The sequence below is a fragment of the Ranitomeya variabilis genome, chromosome 2, assembly GCF_051348905.1.
Source record: "Ranitomeya variabilis isolate aRanVar5 chromosome 2, aRanVar5.hap1, whole genome shotgun sequence".
Taxonomy (NCBI): Eukaryota; Metazoa; Chordata; class Amphibia; order Anura; family Dendrobatidae; genus Ranitomeya; species Ranitomeya variabilis.
The window spans coordinates 655353637-655374464 of NC_135233.1; the positions used below are offsets into that span (position 1 = coordinate 655353637).

A 20828-nucleotide genomic window follows, 5' to 3' on the forward strand; every position below is an offset into this window, starting at 1 on the left:
TGTCCCCTCTGTCACATAGACTTCATGGTTTCCCCCCTCACCGTGGCGGCTTATGGCTTACCATGCTGCCCACTCACAGAACCTCATTGTTCATCCCTCTTAACCTCTTCTCACACAGCTTCAAGGATAGCAGCTTCTATTTGCTTTCTTCTCTTATCATAGAGATTAGTGAAAGGAGGGGATAGAGAAAACTGTACAGGTATAAGTTGTGACTGCACAGTTCTCTCGATGACCAAGCAGAACACTTCATGAAATCTCGGACTGATGAACACAAAGAGCCCAGGGATTCTGAACAGGAGAACAGTTTGCCTATAGTTTGATCCTTGTGAGCCCTGGCATACAAACATGGGTGTCACAGACATGTTTATATCTAATAGGTATGTACATTTGTGTGTACCGGGCCACTGTGTGATATATATGTGCCTTACACTTGAACTCTGTAGTACCTGTCCTATACTTCATCCTGCCCCCTCTAATATATATTTAGCCGATATTATGGGAGGGTGGATCTGGGATCATATTATAGCATAGATATTAGTCTTTTAGACATTGGAGTAATATGAACTTTATGCAGTCTTACAAGCCTATACCATATATTTAGTGAATACTAGAAAAAGGAAAAAGATTATCTCGGGCCAGAGAAGTAAGTTATTAAATAGAGCCCATTTGGTAACTATCAGGGCCACAAGTATTGTGTCTTGGGAGGTGGATGGCAGCTAACAGTTGAGTTTGGGCATCTTTTCTTAAGATGCATGGCCACCTGACCATGACCATCTTTACTGCCCTAAACGTGTACGTAGAAAACCTGGTTACTTGCTAAAAAGTAAAATTAGGATCAATTTGGACTTTTATGTAAAAAAAGACCAACTGAGATGAAATACAGTATATAGATTATGAATATGCAATAACTTTGCACATTTCAGCACTACAAACAAATAGTTTGTGTCTATAAAAACAGAGCAAGAGCAGGATTCATAATTTACAAGATTCACTGTATAATATATCTGCTAATTTATTTAAATAACAGTACTGGATTTACAATTCAGGAGCCTGTAGGCACCAAATAATGCTCTGATAAAGATAGGGCCAGCACTGTAAGAGTACCTGAGCCGCAAACAGCTATATTACATATTTATAAGTACTTCACAAACCATAGCTGGCAATGACTCTATGAAGAAGGAACGTTTTTCATAGGCCTGCTTTAGGCACAGTCTTTTGTGCCTAATTGTAAAATTGGAACTGTTTGAAAAACAATGATTTTTCTGAATTTAAAAATAAATTGAGATTAGGTGAAGTTATCATAAAGTAGAAGCCTCATCAAAATATGTATTCCATATTCAATCCTAATTATGTATGTAATGGTGTATAATTTTAGTAAAATACTTGCTAATTGCTGTCTTCCTCGGTTTCCAACGTTGCTCTAGTCCTCTTCTGGAAAGTGGACAGGATCACTCTGGAGTATGTGTGCAGATTGGAAGTCACATTCTCAAGTAAGGCTACTTTCACACTAGTGTCGTACGACGAATTGCGTCGTTGCGACGTACTGACGCAAGCAGTGAAAGCGCCGCACAACGGGGGCAGCAGATGCTGTTTTTCAACGCATCCGCTGCCCCATTGTGAGGTGCGGGGAGGCTGGGGCGGAGTTCCATGCAACATTTTTTGGTGGTGACGGACCGACGCAACACGACGCAACCGTCGCACGACGGTTGCGACGTGTGGCAATGCGTCGCACTGCGTCGCTAATGCAAGTCTATGGAGAAAAAACACATCCTGCAAGCACTTTTGCAGGATGCGTTTTTTCTACAAAACGACGCATAGCGACGTGCAGTGCACGACGCTAGTGTGAAAGTAGCCTAAGTCAATAGAGTTTTGTTCTGAGTCTTATTGACTCACATTAAGAAAGCAGCTACCGTGTAGACACTGTGTAACCCGGCAAAACTGCACAGTGGTCTCGTGATAATAAAGCTGTGCTGGAAACTGGAGAAGATGGAAATAGAGGAAAACGAGGCTGGCTATTGCTCTTCTGTCGATCAATATCTTATTGACCGGTGTGCACACATTGCACTGATCAGCTGTTACCAGCAGACAGAAGTTCTCAGATGCTGCTGAAACATAGCAGCTCCATCACACCTATCAATAGTGAGTGGGTCTGCAGTACCCAGCTGTGGCCACAATAGAAATGATGGTGCTGTTGCATTCAAGCAGCATCTGAGAGCTTCCAGCAAGCATTGGCGCCTATAACAGCTGATCAGTGGGGGTGCCGGTTGTTGCTTCCCCACCAGATATTCATGGCCTATCCTAAGCATTGGTCATCATAAGAAAAGTAGTGGCCAACCTCTTAAAGTATTTTAATAGCAAAAACCATTACATGGATAATTATGAGGGATTATAAAATAAAACTTTTGATGAGACTTCTTCAATATAAATAAAGTAATCAAATCATTGTTTCAGCTTGCAGAAAGAGAATTTTGACTTTGAGGACAAATACCCAATTTTTAGAAATGATTGCAAAAGATCTGTTTTGCATTTTACATATTATGCCTGTCAATTAGTCCTTACACCTTGAAGCTTGCAGTGCATTTTCTTAAGAAATGACACTATTTATTTTCTTGCTGCAACTGCTTTACCATTGAATCAGTATGTTAGTAAGAGTAAAATGTTCATAACAGCCAACATCGATGAATCATTTTCAGAGTCCATAAAAGAAAACGTCCTTTGCATTTACAATGAGGGTGGGGTCATGGGTGCCCATGATGGTGCCATTCGGTCATGTGCTGAAATATCATACTGGTTGTCTTCTATGTCTGTGCTTCCACCATCATACAAAGGAGAGCCCAGAGAGGGTGAAGGTACTATTTGATTGTACGGCGTGTAGTGAGTGGAAGAACTTCTTATGTACTGAGATCCCAGGCCATTAGCAATTCCTCCAGCTTGTGTCAATGAACCAATAGTACTGTTGCTCACAGACCATAAGCTTGGATATTGGCTGCAAAAAAAGAATGAAAAGTGTTATTTACTAATATGGTGCACATTAAGATGTGTAAGACAGGGACAAACTGATTGTCATTGCTTGGTATGATTCATCTATCTATACCTGCTATCATGTGAGGTTTGATGTCAATAAGTTTACTACATAATTAACAACTGCCTTATATGCAGATAGAAGTTCTAGGTAACTAATAGCAACTACCTTTCAACTTTCTCAGGATCATGAAATCCTCCAGAAACAATGATGACCATCCCCAGCCTCTGTATAAATAAATAATACTTCTTTTACTTAAAATATATTGCAGAAGGGGAAATAAGAGAAGGAGGTGTCATAACTGCAATTTGTAGGAAACCCATGATTATTCTATTATTATGCTTTCCTTATATAGCAAAATCATATACCCCAGCGCTTTACAGACATCAATACCACTGTCCCCATTTGGGCTCACAATCTAATTCCCTATCTGTCTTTGGAGTGTGGGAGCAAACCAGAGAACCCAGAGGAAACCCATGCAACAAGGAGACATACAAACTCCTTGCAGATGTTGTCCCTGGTGGGATATAAATCCAGGACCCCAATGCTACAAAGCAACAGCACTAACCACTAAGCCACTGTGATTCAATAAACAGCCTTTTTCCTATGTGCTACTATGGTTTTCTAGAATCAATGCAAATCAATCATAATTAAAGAGAGTGTCATCAGTTTTATACGTCCCAATTGAGGGCAGCATAAAATAAGGGAAGAGACCCTAAGGTTTGTTGTTACTTACCCGGCACCTTACTGTAGATTTGATAATATCACTGTTTTATCTGCTAGTCTTCTCAATGATGAGCTCTGCTTTACCCCACCTACACATTGAGTGATGGCTTTTACTTATGGTCGGTTCACACAACTGTTTTTCTCTTCATCTGAAAAAAACGGTCCAATTATTCTGATCAGACTCTGATCAGAGTTTGATCATAGTGACATCAGTTTTTCTCGGATGTGTAGAGAAAATGAACGGAAAGTTTCTCCACCTTCCCCATTCTGTCAGTCTGTGAAAATTGGACCACAATCAGATGTCACCTGAGTGTGGTCCGATGTTTTTCGTGAACAAACAGACTCGCATTGCTGATTTTTATATCTGACACTTGGATCAAAATTGGACATGTCTCCAACCCTTTCCTTGGACCACTCGATCCAAGGAAAAAATCAGACACGCACAGCCCAATAGAATATCATAGGTCTGAGTGCTATCCGTGAAAACCACAAATAGCATTCATCCGAGATAATAGGCAACGTGCATGAGCCCTTACACTGTGTATAAGCAGAAATCTAGGTGCTTCTCACAAAATTAGAATGTCATCAAAAAGTAAATTTATTTCAGTTCTTCAACACAATATGTGAAACTCATATTATATACAGACATTACAGACAGATTTAATTTCTGTTAATGCTGATGATGCTGATGATTGGCTTACAGCCAATGAAAACCCAACAGTCATTATCTCAGTAAATTAGAATACTTTATAACACCAGCTTGAAAAATGATTTTAAAATCCAAAATGTTGGCCTACTAAAAAGTATGTTCAGTAAATGCACTCAATACTTGGTCGGGGCTCCTTTTGCATCAATTACTGCATCAATGCAGCGTGGCAAGGAAGTGATCAGCCTGTGGCACTGCTGAGGTGTTATGGAAGCCTAGGTTGCTTTGATAGCGTTCTGCATTGTTGGGCCTGGTGTCTCTCATCTTCCTCTTGACAATACCCTATAGATTCTGTAGGGGTTACTGGCCAATCACGCACAGTGATACTGTTGTTTTTAAACCAGGTATTGGCACTTTTGGCAGTATGGACAGGTGCCAAGTCCTGCTGGAGAATGAAATTTCCATCTCTAAAAAGCTTGTAGGCAGAGGGAAGCATGAAGTGCTCTAAAATTTCCTGGTAGACGGCTGCGCTGACTTTGGTCTTGATAAAACACAGTGGACCTACACCAGCAGATGACATGGCTCCCCAAACCATCACTGATTGTGGAAACTTCACACTAGACCTCAAGCAGCTTGGACTGTGTGCTTCTTCACTCTTCATCCAGACTCTTGGACCTTGATTTCCAAATGAAATGCAAAATTTACTTTCATCTGAAAACAACAACACTGAGCAACAGTCCAGTTGTTTTTCTCCTTAGTCCAGGTAAAACGCTTCTAGCGTTGTCTATTGGTCATGAGTAGCTTGACACAAGGAATGCGAAACTTGTAGCCCATGTCCTGGATCCGTCTGTGTATGTGATGGCTTTTGAAGCAATGACTCCAGCAGCAGTCCACTCCTTGTGAATCTCCCGCAAATTTTTGAATTGCCTTTTCTTAACAATCTTTTCAAGGCTGCGGTTATGCCTGTTGCTTGTGCACCTTTTTCTACCACACTTTTTCCTTCCACTCAACTTTCCATTAATATGCTTGGATACAGCACTCTGTGAACATCCAGCTACTAAAGAAGCTTTAGTAATGACCTTTGTGGCTTACTCTCCTTGTGGAGTGTGTCAATGACTACCTTCTGGACATCTGTCAAGTCAGCAGTCTTCCCCATGATTGTGGAGCCTACTAAAACAGACTGAGGGACCTTTTTAATTGCTTAGGAAACCGTTGCAGGTGTTTTTTGTTAATTATTCTAATTTACTGAGATAATGACTTTTGGGTTTTCATTGGCTGTAAGCCATAATCATCAACATTAACACAAATAAACACTTGAAATAGATTACTCTGTTTGTAATGACTCTATATAATATATGAGTTTCACTTTTGCATTGAAGAACTGAAATAAATGCACTTTTTGATTTTGTGAGAAGCACCTGTATGTCAATCAGTGGTGATGAAGCCAGAGATCATAAATATTGAACACTGTACAGGAGAATCTGTTCATCAATGATAGCACCAGGAGAGCTTCAACATATAAAGACTTGTTTTATCAAAACTGCAGAAAGAAGCCCAGTAAGTGCCAAGCATTAGAATTAGTCTATGTTTCTAGTTTATTCTGCCCTCACATGAGAAAGCATAAAACTGTTGACAAATTATTTTTAAATAAAAATAACGTACATTATATTATTATTCCATTATAATAAAAGATACAATTACAGTCTTTAGGTACCCAAAAGCCCTTTTCTATTGTACTTTATTAAGAACTATTACCTATCACACTTATATTCCAACTTGTAAAGATTCCGTCAATATTAACTCTCCACGAAGGAACATGAAAATATCTTTTGCCTACAAAGGTCGCCAAGTCTCCTGGACACAATCCATGATTGTGAAGCAGGGTGGTCCTGTCACCAAATGATGATGGTGAAAAATAATGAGAAAAGAATAATTTAGCTTTCAGATTTGCTGCCTCTCCTGCTCCCTCGCTTTACTGAACTGCCACCAGTCTCTGTTCTCGGTGTTCCACCTGGATGGACATGTGACTACTAAGTCATTCCCTGTATTTGACACCACTGTGGCTAGTAATTTTTTTCTGAAGTTACACATCCACCCAGATAGAGCTGAAGGTACAGATGCTGATGAGAGATCTAGGAAAGTGATGAAACAGGAGTGGCAGGGGAATAGCAAGGTAAGTATTAACTTCTTTTCTCATATTATTACATTTTTATTATATTATTAAATTTAGGTGACCTGCTAACCTCTTTAGAAATCAGCACTCTTTTTCCAAGGCCATAACATACCATTGACATTGAATTAATGGAAAGTTCTGCAATAATCTCACTTAGTGTGGCCAACAAACCTATTTACATGATTCTGCAGCACAATTTATGAACTTTTACCATTACAGTAGGTAATGTTCATCCTACGTTATTGAAAACATCTTAAGACATACCATGAAGTAGATGGAGTGCCATTTGCGTGGTTTAGTGATAACATTCCATTGTGAGTTTGCATTTGTAAGCCAGGCCAATGCTCGTTTGACTGAAATACGGGAAGGCATGCTGACGAATTCTCTGTGTAACTTGCTGAAGGATAATAGTAATAAAAAAACTGATTAGATTGCAGTTATAACAAAATAAATCACAACTCATTTTCTTGTCTGTATTTTCTGACTAGGTGCTTCTGACTACTAGTAGTGAGTAACTCCCTGCATTGTGTATATGTGTATATTTCCTTTCCATGCTCATTCATCTCTTCTGAGTTCTCATCCTCCTTCTGTACTCATTTGTTGTGGTTCTGCTATTAAATAAATATCTATATTTTCAATAGAATTGTACAAAAAAGTTAATAAAAGTTTTTTCCATGTTAAAAATCTTTGTCCCTTTCCAGTCATATTGATGCCATTTAGACACCTAATTTTCACGAATTAGTCCCCTGATGCTATGCTACTGTGGTTTAACAATTTTATGAGCTAAATTATATAATTGCTACAATTCAAAGATATTTATTTTTCCAGAAACAAAAATGTTACTTACGAGGAGAATTATTTCTGTGAGTATATGGACTTGGATACGGCGAGGCTCTGTGATTCCTCAGGGTGGTATATCGTTCACAGCCATGAGCTGATGTAAGAGGTAATGGAGTTCCAAACTGGGAATGGTGGTTGGTAGAAGAGCAGAGTGAGCTGGAACTGGGAATCAACCAACTGCCCACTGGAAGACACAGCAAACACACAGTGATATTGCTGTAACGTAATTAGAAAAATACCGTTATCAGGAAATTTTCGTAACTGTAATTATTCCTTCAACACTAGCTCTCCTCAGAGGAATATAAAAATATCTCTATCCTGCAAAGGTGGCCTTAGAAATAAGATAACTGTCTACCAAGTGTGTGTTTTTTCCAATATAAATTGATATAAGCACAAGTTTCCTGGAGCAAACTGATAATTGGGTGGTAGGGTTGTTCTTTCATTTAAAATAAAAAGAAACCAAACGCTCCAGAAGGTGTAAAGTAATGCTAAAATAATGACTTATTTTTAGATTTACAGATGCTTCTGCTCCCTCACGTTACTGCTCTCCAGTCAGTCTTTTTTTTCACTGATCCACTTGGATGGACATGTGACTGCTGAGTCATTCACTGTTGGTCAACACTTTGACTAGTAATTGGCTCAGAATTCACATGTCCACCCAGATAGCGCTGGAGGTACAGGAAACGACGAGGAACCCAGGAATTGATGGAACAGATGTGTCAGGGAATTATAAGGTAAATATTACTTATTTTCTTTTATTATATAACTATATATATTTTTTAATGTAGTTGACCTGCCAACCCCTTTAAAAAACATTTCTTTTCCCATGACCATACCATATCATCGACATTACATTAATGGAAGGTTCTGTCAAAATCTCAGTTAGCATGGCCCATAAAACTTTATGATCCTGTGGAGCAATTTATGAAATTTTACTATTACCTGCAGGTTATGTTCGGCTTCTGTTATTGAAGACATATCAGGAATTGTTTACCATGTGCAATATTTAAAATATAGTATTACTTCTTACATTGAGTATATCCAGATTGCTGATTGCTTTCTCCATCATCAATGAAATCTTTGTGATCGCTCCTGTCAAATTCCAAACATATACTGAATTAATGGTTTTACGCATTTTATTTAAATGACTTTAGTAATTTTAGAATAGAGATGTGATTCACTATTCACTAACCTTTCTTTTGCATCAAGGAAAGCCTTGGCAAATGGATTGTGCTTGATTTTCAGGGCTGTTATCTGGAAAAAAAACAACAACAATTGTTGGGCATTTTCTTCATCATCTAAATATTGGTACGGATATTGGGTATGCTTTTTTCTTCAGGTTTTTATAATTTACTTTAATCGATTTAATAGTTCCTCTACCAATGTGGGGTCATAAGGATGCCTACTTAACAGTGTATATTTTTGTTGATTGGCTGAAAGGGATCACCTGACTGTCTTTCTGACTCGTTCTCAAAAAGTTGTTGGTCAGCCAAGTGCTATTTTTTTGGGGAAAAAAAAGAAAATAGTTTGTAGTAATTGACTTTTTAATGCATGATAAATGAGATGTAAGAAGCCAATAAGCCCGATTCATCAAGCTTTCTTTTCAGAATTTTGGAGTAAAAGCTTTGAAAAGTCACAAAATGTAGGTGCAGCTCAGAGTTGTGTCAAAATTGTGCCATGTTTTATGTTCTCATGCCAGTTTCTGCCAGCTCAGACAAGATAGGTGGAGCTGGGGTGGTATGGGTGCCTGACGACCACAGCTCTTCAAATTTATGACAAGCGGCATTGTTTGTTACGGTACAAATCTTACTCAAGCAGAGGCAGGAATAGGATCCACTGCTCCTGGCTAATGGAGAGGCTTACACGTCTTCATGAATCAGGAGATTCTAATTCCAGAACATCTCATGAAGATCGTCGTGAACAACGCCAGTCTTGATAGATCGGGCCCAATGTTTTAATTTTTCCTTGAAACTGTGTCACTTTTGTCCTTAGACTGTGCCTGGTATGGCAGTTCAGCTCCATTCTGGTAAGTGGAATTGCTAGACACAACTGCAGTCATTTTTTTCTAATTTCATACATCTACGTTAAGTTAGAATTCTTAATACAGTAAATTCCAAGAATTACACAAACATAAATGATGAGGATTTTTTAACATCTGAAATAAGGAGAATAGAACTACTAAATGAATCTCTAAGGTGGAAAAATTATTATGGTGAGATGTCTGTTTTCCCAGCACATATGTGTGAATTTTCAGAAGTAGGTGAGGATTTAGGGGTGTAGCTTCTCATAAACTACACCATCAGATTGAAGAACTGTAAGTAATCTCATGGCTTCTTCTGACATTTTGTTTCCTCAAAAACTCCTACAAAAGATATGGCCAGACAAACAGCTCTTAGTGTACATCTTACACACTAAAGTTGCATTTTCTTAGTGGGAAGTAGTTTTTTTTTAACAAAGAATTGATCAAAATGAGCAACCAATCACTGGAAGAAAATATATATATTTTTTAGCAAATGTTCAATACACTAATGGGATTGGTAAAAGAAATGCATGGAATATATTGTAATACAGATATAAGGCTATGTGCACCTCTTCATTCTGGTATGCTGTTACAGCAATAAATTGTGTTTCTGGAAATGAATGGCTGGTGATCATTTTCTGTGGTCCTCCAACACGTACTATATGAATTCTGGGCTCATATTTATGCAAAGAATTCAACATAATCTGAAATACAAGATACAACATTGCATATTTAGGATGTTAGCATACACACTCACCCAATATGATTCTTACTAAAATTATTGTCTGGTCATATCCTTCACAGGAGAAGTTCTAGTTTCATAAAAGTAAAAAAAAAGTAAAAAAAAAATTGCCATATATATTGCAATCATTTGCCTTTTATGTACTGTGTGTATACACTGTATATATATATATATATATATATATATATATATAAATAGGCCAGTGTGTGTATATATATATTTATATACCCACCATCCTGTAGAATGTAAGCCCGCAAGGGCAGGATCCTCTCCCCTCTACATCAGTCTGTCATTGTTAGTTTGCTTACTGTAAGCAATATGTGTAATTTGTATGTAACCCCTTCTCATGTACAGCATCATGGAATCAATGGTGCTATATAAACAATAATAATAATACTGTATGTGTATATATATATATATATATATATCTCATCCTAAAATTTAAAAAATCCATGTGATATCATTAATTCATAGGTTATATCATTTTACAAACTCAGTCACATTACACCTCTATATGCATCTCTGCATATTTATTCTCCTAATTTCCCATAAAACCGTGGTGTTATGATTTTTAAGACCAAAGTATACAGATTGAAGAAGTTAGGATCTATTTGTAATATTAAGTAATAAATAATAAAATGAAAACATAGCAAAGATAAAAATGTAAGATAAATGATATATCAAACTTTAGCTTATCATGTATAGCATTTATTCAATCATTTAGTAATTAATTACTGTATATATATTTTTTTACTATTTATTTTTATGAAAATATAGCAACCATATATACATGATATACGGTATATATTTTACCTGGCCTTCCCCATTCATTTTATTTGTCAATTTCACTTTACTGAAAGAAACAGGTGCTTTCATCCAGTGGGCTCCAAAGTTGGGAGAATCTGGGTGAATATAGACGCAGCTTGGGGCCTGTGGCTCAGGTTTACCGCCCGGCACCCATTCTCCATTTACATATTTCCACCGGTTGTTATCAGCAGTCACAAAATCCATCAAGAAGGAGTACATAGCATTTGGGTCCAGACCAGAGACACTAATTTTTAAAACTGGGAACATTCTCCTGAAGCAAAACAATAGAAGATATAAAAATATCAGTAGGATAAAATGTAGAGAGAGAGAGAGCGCGTGAGAACAACAGAGATCTTAACAAGAGCACCTGAAACGTTTGTAGTCAGCAGTCACTGAGTACTGCAATTTTTATAACTCTTAGGCCATATTCACACATTCAGTATTTTACTTACATGAGTACATCACTGCCTTCCCAGAAAAGTGTTTGAATTATTTTGTATAGACTATCAATTTCATTAACCATATTTATTATAATATTAATTATAAACCAAATCTTCCAAAGGTGAAATGCAAAAAAAGAGACGCCGCCGACAACAATAACAAAATCACTGAATGTACAGTCGTTCCATTTTTTTCTGTAGTACAATAAAAAATTGGCATATATATATTAAATGGCATATATTGGCATAAATAAATTTATGGAAACCCAACTATCTATTTAATGCTGGACCCTTCCCAATGTATAATGTGAGATTTGTCGGCTTTTGGATAACTGCATTTTTTGTACTCTATTCTTGCAGAAACCATCACATGATGAGGGATTGCATAAACCATAATCATAAAATATGGTTTAAATGTTAAATATTATTAGCTAGCAATGCAAGATAATATTTCAACAAAACCAAAAACTGAATTTTTCAAGGAGGAGGTGATCATCCAGAAAGGAAAGTGTAAGAACATATATAAGGTGACATTAGAGATTGTTTTTGAATACTAAGTAACATTAAATATTTAGTATATAAAATAATTCATGACTATATATATTCTATTATCTTGATCCTTAGATGGGAAATACTATTGTATAACTTCATGCAATGCCGTGAACCAAAGACTGTCGTGAATAAGTCATAGTCTTGTTTGTGTCTTGGAACAATGTCTTAATAATTCTGTTGCTTATGATATATATGTATACATCTGTAGCGTACACTTACCTGCCATTTTTGGTGACTATCATTTCGTTTGTCAGCTCTTTAAAACGTTTCCATAAGTCAGTTTCCTCCAAGGTAACTTTGAGCTCTCTTTCTGTAGGGTCTCCTTTCTCACTACCAGCTTGAAGCTCATTTTCTACTGCAGTAAGTAGATGATCAGTCCTGCATGGTAAACCTTTAGGAAAGCTTTCAGTGCCACTAGTACTCATGGTTTTCGGATCACACTCTCTAGTGCCTGCCAAAGTTCTGAATGTACGTAGGTTTGCTGAGCCTGTAGTCACACTGACATACCACTGAGGTCATCAATTGCCCCACAGAGATTGCCAGGATTGGTGTAGGGTTCCTTTTGATCTTTTTCTATGTCTTTTATGATTGGTGACTTCAACATCTCACTCAATTGATTACCCATGAGATTAAGTGAAAGTGTATGTAAATATCTAACTGTTTGCACCTACAAGGAGAAGCACAGGTGCCACGAGGAAGAGGTGGGTCACTAGCCACCATAACCTTCTTTCAGTGTAATAGTCTTCATTAGGAATTAACACCTGGGAGAATTACAATTTTAAATCTGGCAGAGGTGTCTAGGTGAATGGATGCCTGCACTCTTCTGACACCTGGGGAAAAAACAGGAAATAATGCTCTTCCTTTTCCTTAAGTCAATGAAAGGGACAAAAAAAAACTATGAGAAATCTTGGAAATCAGGGACTTAATAAGCTAACAAGACCCAATCTGAAAGACGAGATGAGTAAATGACTTTTTATACCTGGCATATACAGATAGATCTGCAATAGATATATCGATAGATATTAGATGTGAGAAAGATCAGACAAAAAGATGAGCAAGGGACTGATGAATGATAAAGAAGTAAAGAAATACATCTTGAACTTTAGGTATTAATCAGATTGGAAAGCGAGGCTTAACTTAAGTCTAAAATCTCTCAATGATTGCAGGAACAGTAAGGATCACCAGTTTATTCTATAGGTGACGTTAGCTTCATTAAGTTGTCTTGTCCGGTTACACTTAATTAAAGACCACCTCTAACTTTACTGGTGGTTTCATGTGCTTTAATATGCGCTTGATTTTCAATTTTGGCTTAGTGTGTAAATTGCTGCAGTGACAATTTGTTATTTTTAACAGTGTACGTGTGAAGAGAAAATGTGTAGGTTTTAGGGTATGTAACATGTTTTAAAACTGTCTAATGCCATTTTCTAGAAGATTTTCCAAAATCTGAAATGTGCATATAAAGCTGCATTGAGAATGTTCACATGAGGTGCAAAAAGAGTAATTGCTTAAGACAATGTTATTAATTGAATGATTCCTTTTGTGAGTTATCAGCAAATAAAAAGGGAAACTGGTGGGATTCCACTTCACACGGTGCCCACTTCACACAATTGGCGTCTTTATTAGTATGTAAGGCAATGCCTCAGCAGATACAACTGTACTAAGGGCTCATGCAGGGCCGGACTGGCCATAGGGCACTTCTGGCAAATGCCAGAAGGGCCGGTGCCAGTGGTGGGCCGCTCAATCCGCCGCCCCCGCCGTCGCATTCAACTATACCGGCGTATAGACGCCGGTACAGTTGAATGCAATGATGGAGGAGAGAGCGTCTACAGACGCTCCTCTCCCATCATTCCCCGCTCTGCCTCTGACACTGCGGGTGCACGATGATGTCATATGATCGCGCACCTGCTGTGTCCCGGGCAGACTGCAGCTGCTGAGACAGGAGCAGGAACCAGGAAGCAACGCTGGGCACGAGGAGAGGTGAGGAGAGTTTTTTTTTTTTTCTGGACTGTGGGGCCATTCTCGGAGGAGGTGAGGGGAGGAAGAGAAGAGATGTGGGCTGCATATAGTTCTCTGTGGGCTGTGCTCTGTGCTGTATACTGCTGTGGGCTGTATATAGTTCTCTGTGGGCTGTGCTCTGTGCTGTATACTACTGTGGGCTGTATATAGTTCTCTGTGGGCTGTGCTCTGTGCTGTATACTACTGTGGGCTGCATATAGTTCTCTGTGGGCTGTGCTCTGTGCTGTATACTGCTGTGGGCTGTATATAGTTCTCTGTGGGCTGTGCTCTGTGCTGTATACTACTGTGGGCTGTATATAGTACTCTGTGGGCTGTGCTCTGTGCTGTATACTACTGTGGGCTGTATATAGCTCTCTGTGGGCTGTGCTCTGTGCTGTATACTACTGTGGGCTGTATATAGCTCTCTGTGGGCTGTGCTCTGTGCTGTATACTGCTGTGGGCTGTATATAGTTCTCTGTGGGCTGTGCTCTGTGCTGTATACTGCTGTGGGCTGTATATAGCTCTCTGTGGGCTGTGCTCTGTGCTGTATACTGCTGTGGGCTGTATATAGTTCTCTGTGGGCTGTGCTCTGTGCTGTATACTACTGTGGGCTGTATATAGTTCTCTGTGGGCTGTGCTCTGTGCTGTATACTGCTGTGGGCTGTATATAGTTCTCTGTGGGCTGTGCTCTGTGCTGTATACTGCTGTGGGCTGTATATAGTTCTCTGTGGGCTGTGCTCTGTGCTGTATACTGCTGTGGGCTGTATATAGTTCTCTGGGCTGTGCTCTGTGCTGTATACTACTGTGGGCTGTATATAGTTCTCTGTGGGCTGTGCTCTGTGCTGTATACTACTGTGGGCTGTATATAGTTCTCTGGGCTGTGCTCTGTGCTGTATACTACTGTGGGCTGTATATAGTTCTCTGTGGGCTGTGCTCTGTGCTGTATACTGCTGTGGGCTGTATATAGTTCTCTGTGGGCTGTGCTCTGTGCTGTATACTGCTGTGGGCTGTATATAGTTCTCTGTGGGCTGTGCTCTGTGCTGTATACTGCTGTGGGCTGTATATAGTTCTCTGTGGGCTGTGCTCTGTGCTGTATACTGCTGTGGGCTGTATATAGCTCTCTGTGGGCTGTGCTCTGTGCTGTATACTACTGTGTGCTCTGTGCTATATATAGTTATCTGTGGGCTGTGCTCTGTGCTGTATACTGCTGTGGGCTGTATATAGTTCTCTGTGGGCTGTGCTCTGTGCTGTATACTGCTGTGGGCTGTATATAGCTCTCTGTGGGCTGTGCTCTGTGCTGTATACTACTGTGTGCTCTGTGCTATATATAGTTCTCTGTGGGCTGTGCTCTGTGCTGTATACTGCTGTGGGCTGTATATAGTTCTCTGTGGGCTGTGCTCTGTGCTGTATACTGCTGTGGGCTGTATATAGCTCTCTGTGGGCTGTGCTCTGTGCTGTATACTACTGTGTGCTCTGTGCTATATATAGTTCTCTGTGGGCTGTGCTCTGTGCTGTATACTGCTGTGGGCTGTATATAGTTCTCTGTGGGCTGTGCTCTGTGCTGTATACTGCTGTGGGCTGTATATAGCTCTCTGTGGGCTGTGCTCTGTGCTGTATACTACTGTGGGCTGTATATAGTTCTCTGTGGGCTGTGCTCTGTGCTGTATACTGCTGTGGGCTGTATATAGTTCTCTGTGGGCTGTGCTCTGTGCTGTATACTACTGTGGGCTGTATATAGTTCTCTGTGGGCTGTGCTCTGTGCTGTATACTACTGTGGGCTGTATATAGTTCTCTGTGGGCTGTGCTCTGTGCTGTATACTGCTGTGGGCTGTATATAGTTCTCTGTGGGCTGTGCTCTGTGCTGTATACTGCTGTGGGCTGTATATAGTTCTCTGTGGGCTGTGCTCTGTGCTGTATACTGCTGTGGGCTGTATATAGTTCTCTGTGGGCTGTGCTCTGTGCTGTATACTGCTGTGGGCTGTATATAGTTCTCTGTGGGCTGTGCTCTGTGCTGTATACTGCTGTGGGCTGTATATAGTTCTCTGTGGGCTGTGCTCTGTGCTGTATACTACTGTGGGCTGTATATAGTTCTCTGTGGGCTGTGCTCTGTGCTGTATACTACTGTGGGCTGTATATAGTTCTCTGTGGGCTGTGCTCTGTGCTGTATACTGCTGTGGGCTGTATATAGTTCTCTGTGGGCTGTGCTCTGTGCTGTATACTGCTGTGGGCTGTATATAGTTCTCTGTGGGCTGTGCTCTGTGCTGTATACTGCTGTGGGCTGTATATAGTTCTCTGTGGGCTGTGCTCTGTGCTGTATACTACTGTGGGCTGTATATAGTTCTCTGTGGGCTGTGCTCTGTGCTGTATACTACTGTGGGCTGTATATAGTTCTCTGTGGGCTGTGCTCTGTGCTGTATACTGCTGTGGGCTGTATATAGTTCTCTGTGGGCTGTGCTCTGTGCTGTATACTGCTGTGGGCTGTATATAGCTCTCTGTGGGCTGTGCTCTGTGCTGTATACTACTGTGGGCTGTATATAGTTCTCTGTGGGCTGTGCTCTGTGCTGTATACTGCTGTGGGCTGTATATAGTTCTCTGTGGGCTGTGCTCTGTGCTGTATACTGCTGTGGGCTGTATATAGTTCTCTGGGCTGTGCTCTGTGCTGTATACTGCTGTGGGCTGTATATAGTTCTCTGTGGGCTGTGCTCTGTGCTGTATACTGCTGTGGGCTGTATATAGCTCTCTGTGGGCTGTGCTCTGTGCTGTATACTACTGTGGGCTGTATATAGTTCTCTGTGGGCTGTGATCTGTGCTGTATACTGCTGTGGGCTGTATATAGTTCTCTGTGGGCTGTGCTCTGTGCTGTATACTGCTGTGGGCTGTATATAGTTCTCTGTGGGCTGTGCTCTGTGCTGTATACTACCGTGGGCTGTGTGCTATATATAGTACTCTGTGGGCTGTGCTCTGTGCTGTATTCTGCTGTGGGCTGTATATAGTTCTCTGTGGGCTGTGCTCTGTGCTGTATACTGCTGTGGGCTGTATATAGTTCTCTGTGGGCTGTGCTCTGTGCTGTATACTGCTGTGGGCTGTATATAGTTCTCTGTGGGCTGTGCTCTGTGCTGTATACTGCTCTGTGCTGTATATAGTTCTCTGTGGGCTGTGCTCTGTGCTGTATACTACTGTGGGCTGTATATAGTTCTCTGTGGGCTGTGCTCTGTGCTGTATACTGCTGTGGGCTGTATATAGCTCTCTGTGGGCTGTGCTCTGTGCTGTATACTACTGTGTGCTCTGTGCTATATATAGTTCTCTGTGGGCTGTGCTCTGTGCTGTATACTGCTGTGGGTTGTATATAGTTCTCTGTGGGCTGTGCTCTGTGCTGTATACTACTGTGGGCTGTATATAGTTATCTGTGGGCTGTGCTCTGTGCTGTATGCTACTGTGGGCTGTATATAGTTCTCTGTGGGCTGTGCTCTGTGCTGTATATAGTTCTCTGTGGGCTGTGCTCTGTGCTGTATACTACTGTGTGCTGTATATAGTTCTCTGTGGGCTGTGCTGTATATAGTACTCTGTGGGCTGTGCTGTATATAGTACTCTGTGGGCTGTGCTGTATATAGTACTCTGTGGGCTGTGCTGTATATAGTACTCTGTGGGCTGTGCTGTGTATAGTACTCTGTGGGCTGTGCTGTATATAGTACTCTGTGGGCTGTGCTGTATATAGTACTCTGTGGGCTGTGCTGTATATAGTACTCTGTGGGCTGTGCTGTATATAGTACTCTGTGGGCTGTGCTGTATATAGTACTCTCTGGGCTGTGCTGTATATAGTACTCTCTGTGCTGTATATAGTACTCTCTGGGCTGTGCTTTATATAGTACCCTGGGCTGTGCTGTATATAGTACTCTGGGCTGTGCTTTATATAGTTCTCTGTGGGCTGTGCTGTATATAGTTCTCTGTGGGCTGTGCTGTATATAGTTATCTGTGGGCTGTGCTGTATATATTACTTTGTGGGCTGTGCTGTATATATTACTTTGTGGGCTGTGCTGTATATATTACTCTGTGGGCTGTGCTGTATACTACTGTGTGGACTGTGCTGTATACTTCTACGTGGGCTGTGCTGTATACTACTGTGTGGTCTGTGCTGTATACTACTGTGTGCTCTGTGCTGTATACTGCTGTGGGCTGTATATAGTTCTCTGTGGGCTGTGCTCTGTGCTGTATACTACTGTGGGCTGTATATAGTACTCTGTGGGCTGTGCTCTGTGCTGTATACTACTGTGGGCTGTATATAGCTCTCTGTGGGCTGTGCTCTGTGCTGTATACTACTGTGGGCTGTATATAGCTCTCTGTGGGCTGTGCTCTGTGCTGTATACTGCTGTGGGCTGTATATAGTTCTCTGTGGGCTGTGCTCTGTGCTGTATACTGCTGTGGGCTGTATATAGCTCTCTGTGGGCTGTGCTCTGTGCTGTATACTGCTGTGGGCTGTATATAGTTCTCTGTGGGCTGTGCTCTGTGCTGTATACTACTGTGGGCTGTATATAGTTCTCTGTGGGCTGTGCTCTGTGCTGTATACTGCTGTGGGCTGTATATAGTTCTCTGTGGGCTGTGCTCTGTGCTGTATACTGCTGTGGGCTGTATATAGTTCTCTGTGGGCTGTGCTCTGTGCTGTATACTGCTGTGGGCTGTATATAGTTCTCTGGGCTGTGCTCTGTGCTGTATACTACTGTGGGCTGTATATAGTTCTCTGTGGGCTGTGCTCTGTGCTGTATACTACTGTGGGCTGTATATAGTTCTCTGGGCTGTGCTCTGTGCTGTATACTACTGTGGGCTGTATATAGTTCTCTGTGGGCTGTGCTCTGTGCTGTATACTGCTGTGGGCTGTATATAGTTCTCTGTGGGCTGTGCTCTGTGCTGTATACTGCTGTGGGCTGTATATAGTTCTCTGTGGGCTGTGCTCTGTGCTGTATACTGCTGTGGGCTGTATATAGTTCTCTGTGGGCTGTGCTCTGTGCTGTATACTGCTGTGGGCTGTATATAGCTCTCTGTGGGCTGTGCTCTGTGCTGTATACTACTGTGTGCTCTGTGCTATATATAGTTATCTGTGGGCTGTGCTCTGTGCTGTATACTGCTGTGGGCTGTATATAGTTCTCTGTGGGCTGTGCTCTGTGCTGTATACTGCTGTGGGCTGTATATAGCTCTCTGTGGGCTGTGCTCTGTGCTGTATACTACTGTGTGCTCTGTGCTATATATAGTTCTCTGTGGGCTGTGCTCTGTGCTGTATACTGCTGTGGGCTGTATATAGTTCTCTGTGGGCTGTGCTCTGTGCTGTATACTGCTGTGGGCTGTATATAGCTCTCTGTGGGCTGTGCTCTGTGCTGTATACTACTGTGTGCTCTGTGCTATATATAGTTCTCTGTGGGCTGTGCTCTGTGCTGTATACTGCTGTGGGCTGTATATAGTTCTCTGTGGGCTGTGCTCTGTGCTGTATACTGCTGTGGGCTGTATATAGCTCTCTGTGGGCTGTGCTCTGTGCTGTATACTACTGTGGGCTGTATATAGTTCTCTGTGGGCTGTGCTCTGTGCTGTATACTGCTGTGGGCTGTATATAGTTCTCTGTGGGCTGTGCTCTGTGCTGTATACTACTGTGGGCTGTATATAGTTCTCTGTGGGCTGTGCTCTGTGCTGTATACTACTGTGGGCTGTATATAGTTCTCTGTGGGCTGTGCTCTGTGCTGTATACTGCTGTGGGCTGTATATAGTTCTCTGTGGGCTGTGCTCTGTGCTGTATACTGCTGTGGGCTGTATATAGTTCTCTGTGGGCTGTGCTCTGTGCTGTATACTGCTGTGGGCTGTATATAGTTCTCTGTGGGCTGTGCTCTGTGCTGTATACTGCTGTGGGCTGTATATAGTTCTCTGTGGGCTGTGCTCTGTGCTGTATACTGCTGTGGGCTGTATATAGTTCTCTGTGGGCTGTGCTCTGTGCTGTATACTACTGTGGGCTGTATATAGTTCTCTGTGGGCTGTGCTCTGTGCTGTATACTACTGTGGGCTGTATATAGTTCTCTGTGGGCTGTGCTCTGTGCTGTATACTGCTGTGGGCTGTATATAGTTCTCTGTGGGCTGTGCTCTGTGCTGTATACTGCTGTGGGCTGTATATAGTTCTCTGTGGGCTGTGCTCTGTGCTGTATACTGCTGTGGGCTGTATATAGTTCTCTGTGGGCTGTGCTCTGTGCTGTATACTACTGTGGGCTGTATATAGTTCTCTGTGGGCTGTGCTCTGTGCTGTATACTACTGTGGGCTGTATATAGTTCTCTGTGGGCTGTGCTCTGTGCTGTATACTGCTGTGGGCTGTATATAGTTCTCTGTGGGCTGTGCTCTGTGCTGTATACTGCTGTGGGCTGTATATAGCTCTCTGTGGGCTGTGCTCTGTGCTGTATACTACTGTGGGCTGTATATAGTTCTCTGTGGGCTGTGCTCTGTGCTGTATACTGCTGTGGGCTGTATATAGTTCTCTGTGGGCTGTGCTCTGTGCTGTATACTGCTGTGGGCTGTATATAGTTCTCTGGGCTGTGCTCTGTGCTGTATACTGCTGTGGGCTGTATATAGTTCTCTGTGGGCTGTGCTCTGTGCTGTATACTGCTGTGGGCTGTATATAGCTCTCTGTGGGCTGTGCTCTGTGCTGTATACTACTGTGGGCTGTATATAGTTCTCTGTGGGCTGTGATCTGTGCTGTATACTGCTGTGGGCTGTATATAGTTCTCTGTGGGCTGTGCTCTGTGCTGTATACTGCTGTGGGCTGTATATAGTTCTCTGTGGGCTGTGCTCTGTGCTGTATACTACCGTGGGCTGTGTGCTATATATAGTACTCTGTGG

General features: G+C 41.5%; 1 protein-coding gene across 2 annotated transcripts; it reads right to left on the reverse strand.

The window, feature by feature from the left end:
* Positions 1–2641: 2641 nt before the first annotated feature.
* On the reverse strand, positions 2642–12393 carry LOC143809801 (T-box transcription factor T-like). 2 transcript variants are annotated; one of them, XM_077292806.1, is made up of 8 exons: positions 12188–12393; positions 10983–11247; positions 9997–10131; positions 8600–8661; positions 8438–8499; positions 7415–7591; positions 6832–6964; positions 2642–2986 (listed from the first exon to the last, which is right to left on the reverse strand). In XM_077292806.1, the coding sequence occupies exons 1-8, from the start codon at positions 12391–12393 to the stop codon at positions 2722–2724; spliced, it is 1305 nt and encodes a 434-aa protein (XP_077148921.1). In that variant the 3' UTR covers positions 2642–2721. The 2 variants fall into 2 exon arrangements, with proteins under 2 accessions (XP_077148921.1, XP_077148922.1); XM_077292807.1 differs by lacking the exon at positions 7415–7591.
* Positions 12394–20828: the final 8435 nt, after the last annotated feature.

Bases quoted from the DNA above. Each gene is read 5' to 3' on its own strand.
- LOC143809801 (XM_077292806.1), bottom strand. From the start codon at position 12,393: ATGAGTACTAGTGGCACTGAAAGCTTTCCTAAAGGTTTACCATGCAGG. The intron at 8,662-9,996 runs GTGCACATAGCC...TTTTTTTTCCAG, and splicing joins CAGCATACCAGAATGAAGAG to ATAACAGCCCTGAAAATCAA. The intron at 7,592-8,437 runs GTAAGAAGTAAT...TGTGTCTTCCAG, and splicing joins GCAATCTGGATATACTCAAT to TGGGCAGTTGGTTGATTCCC.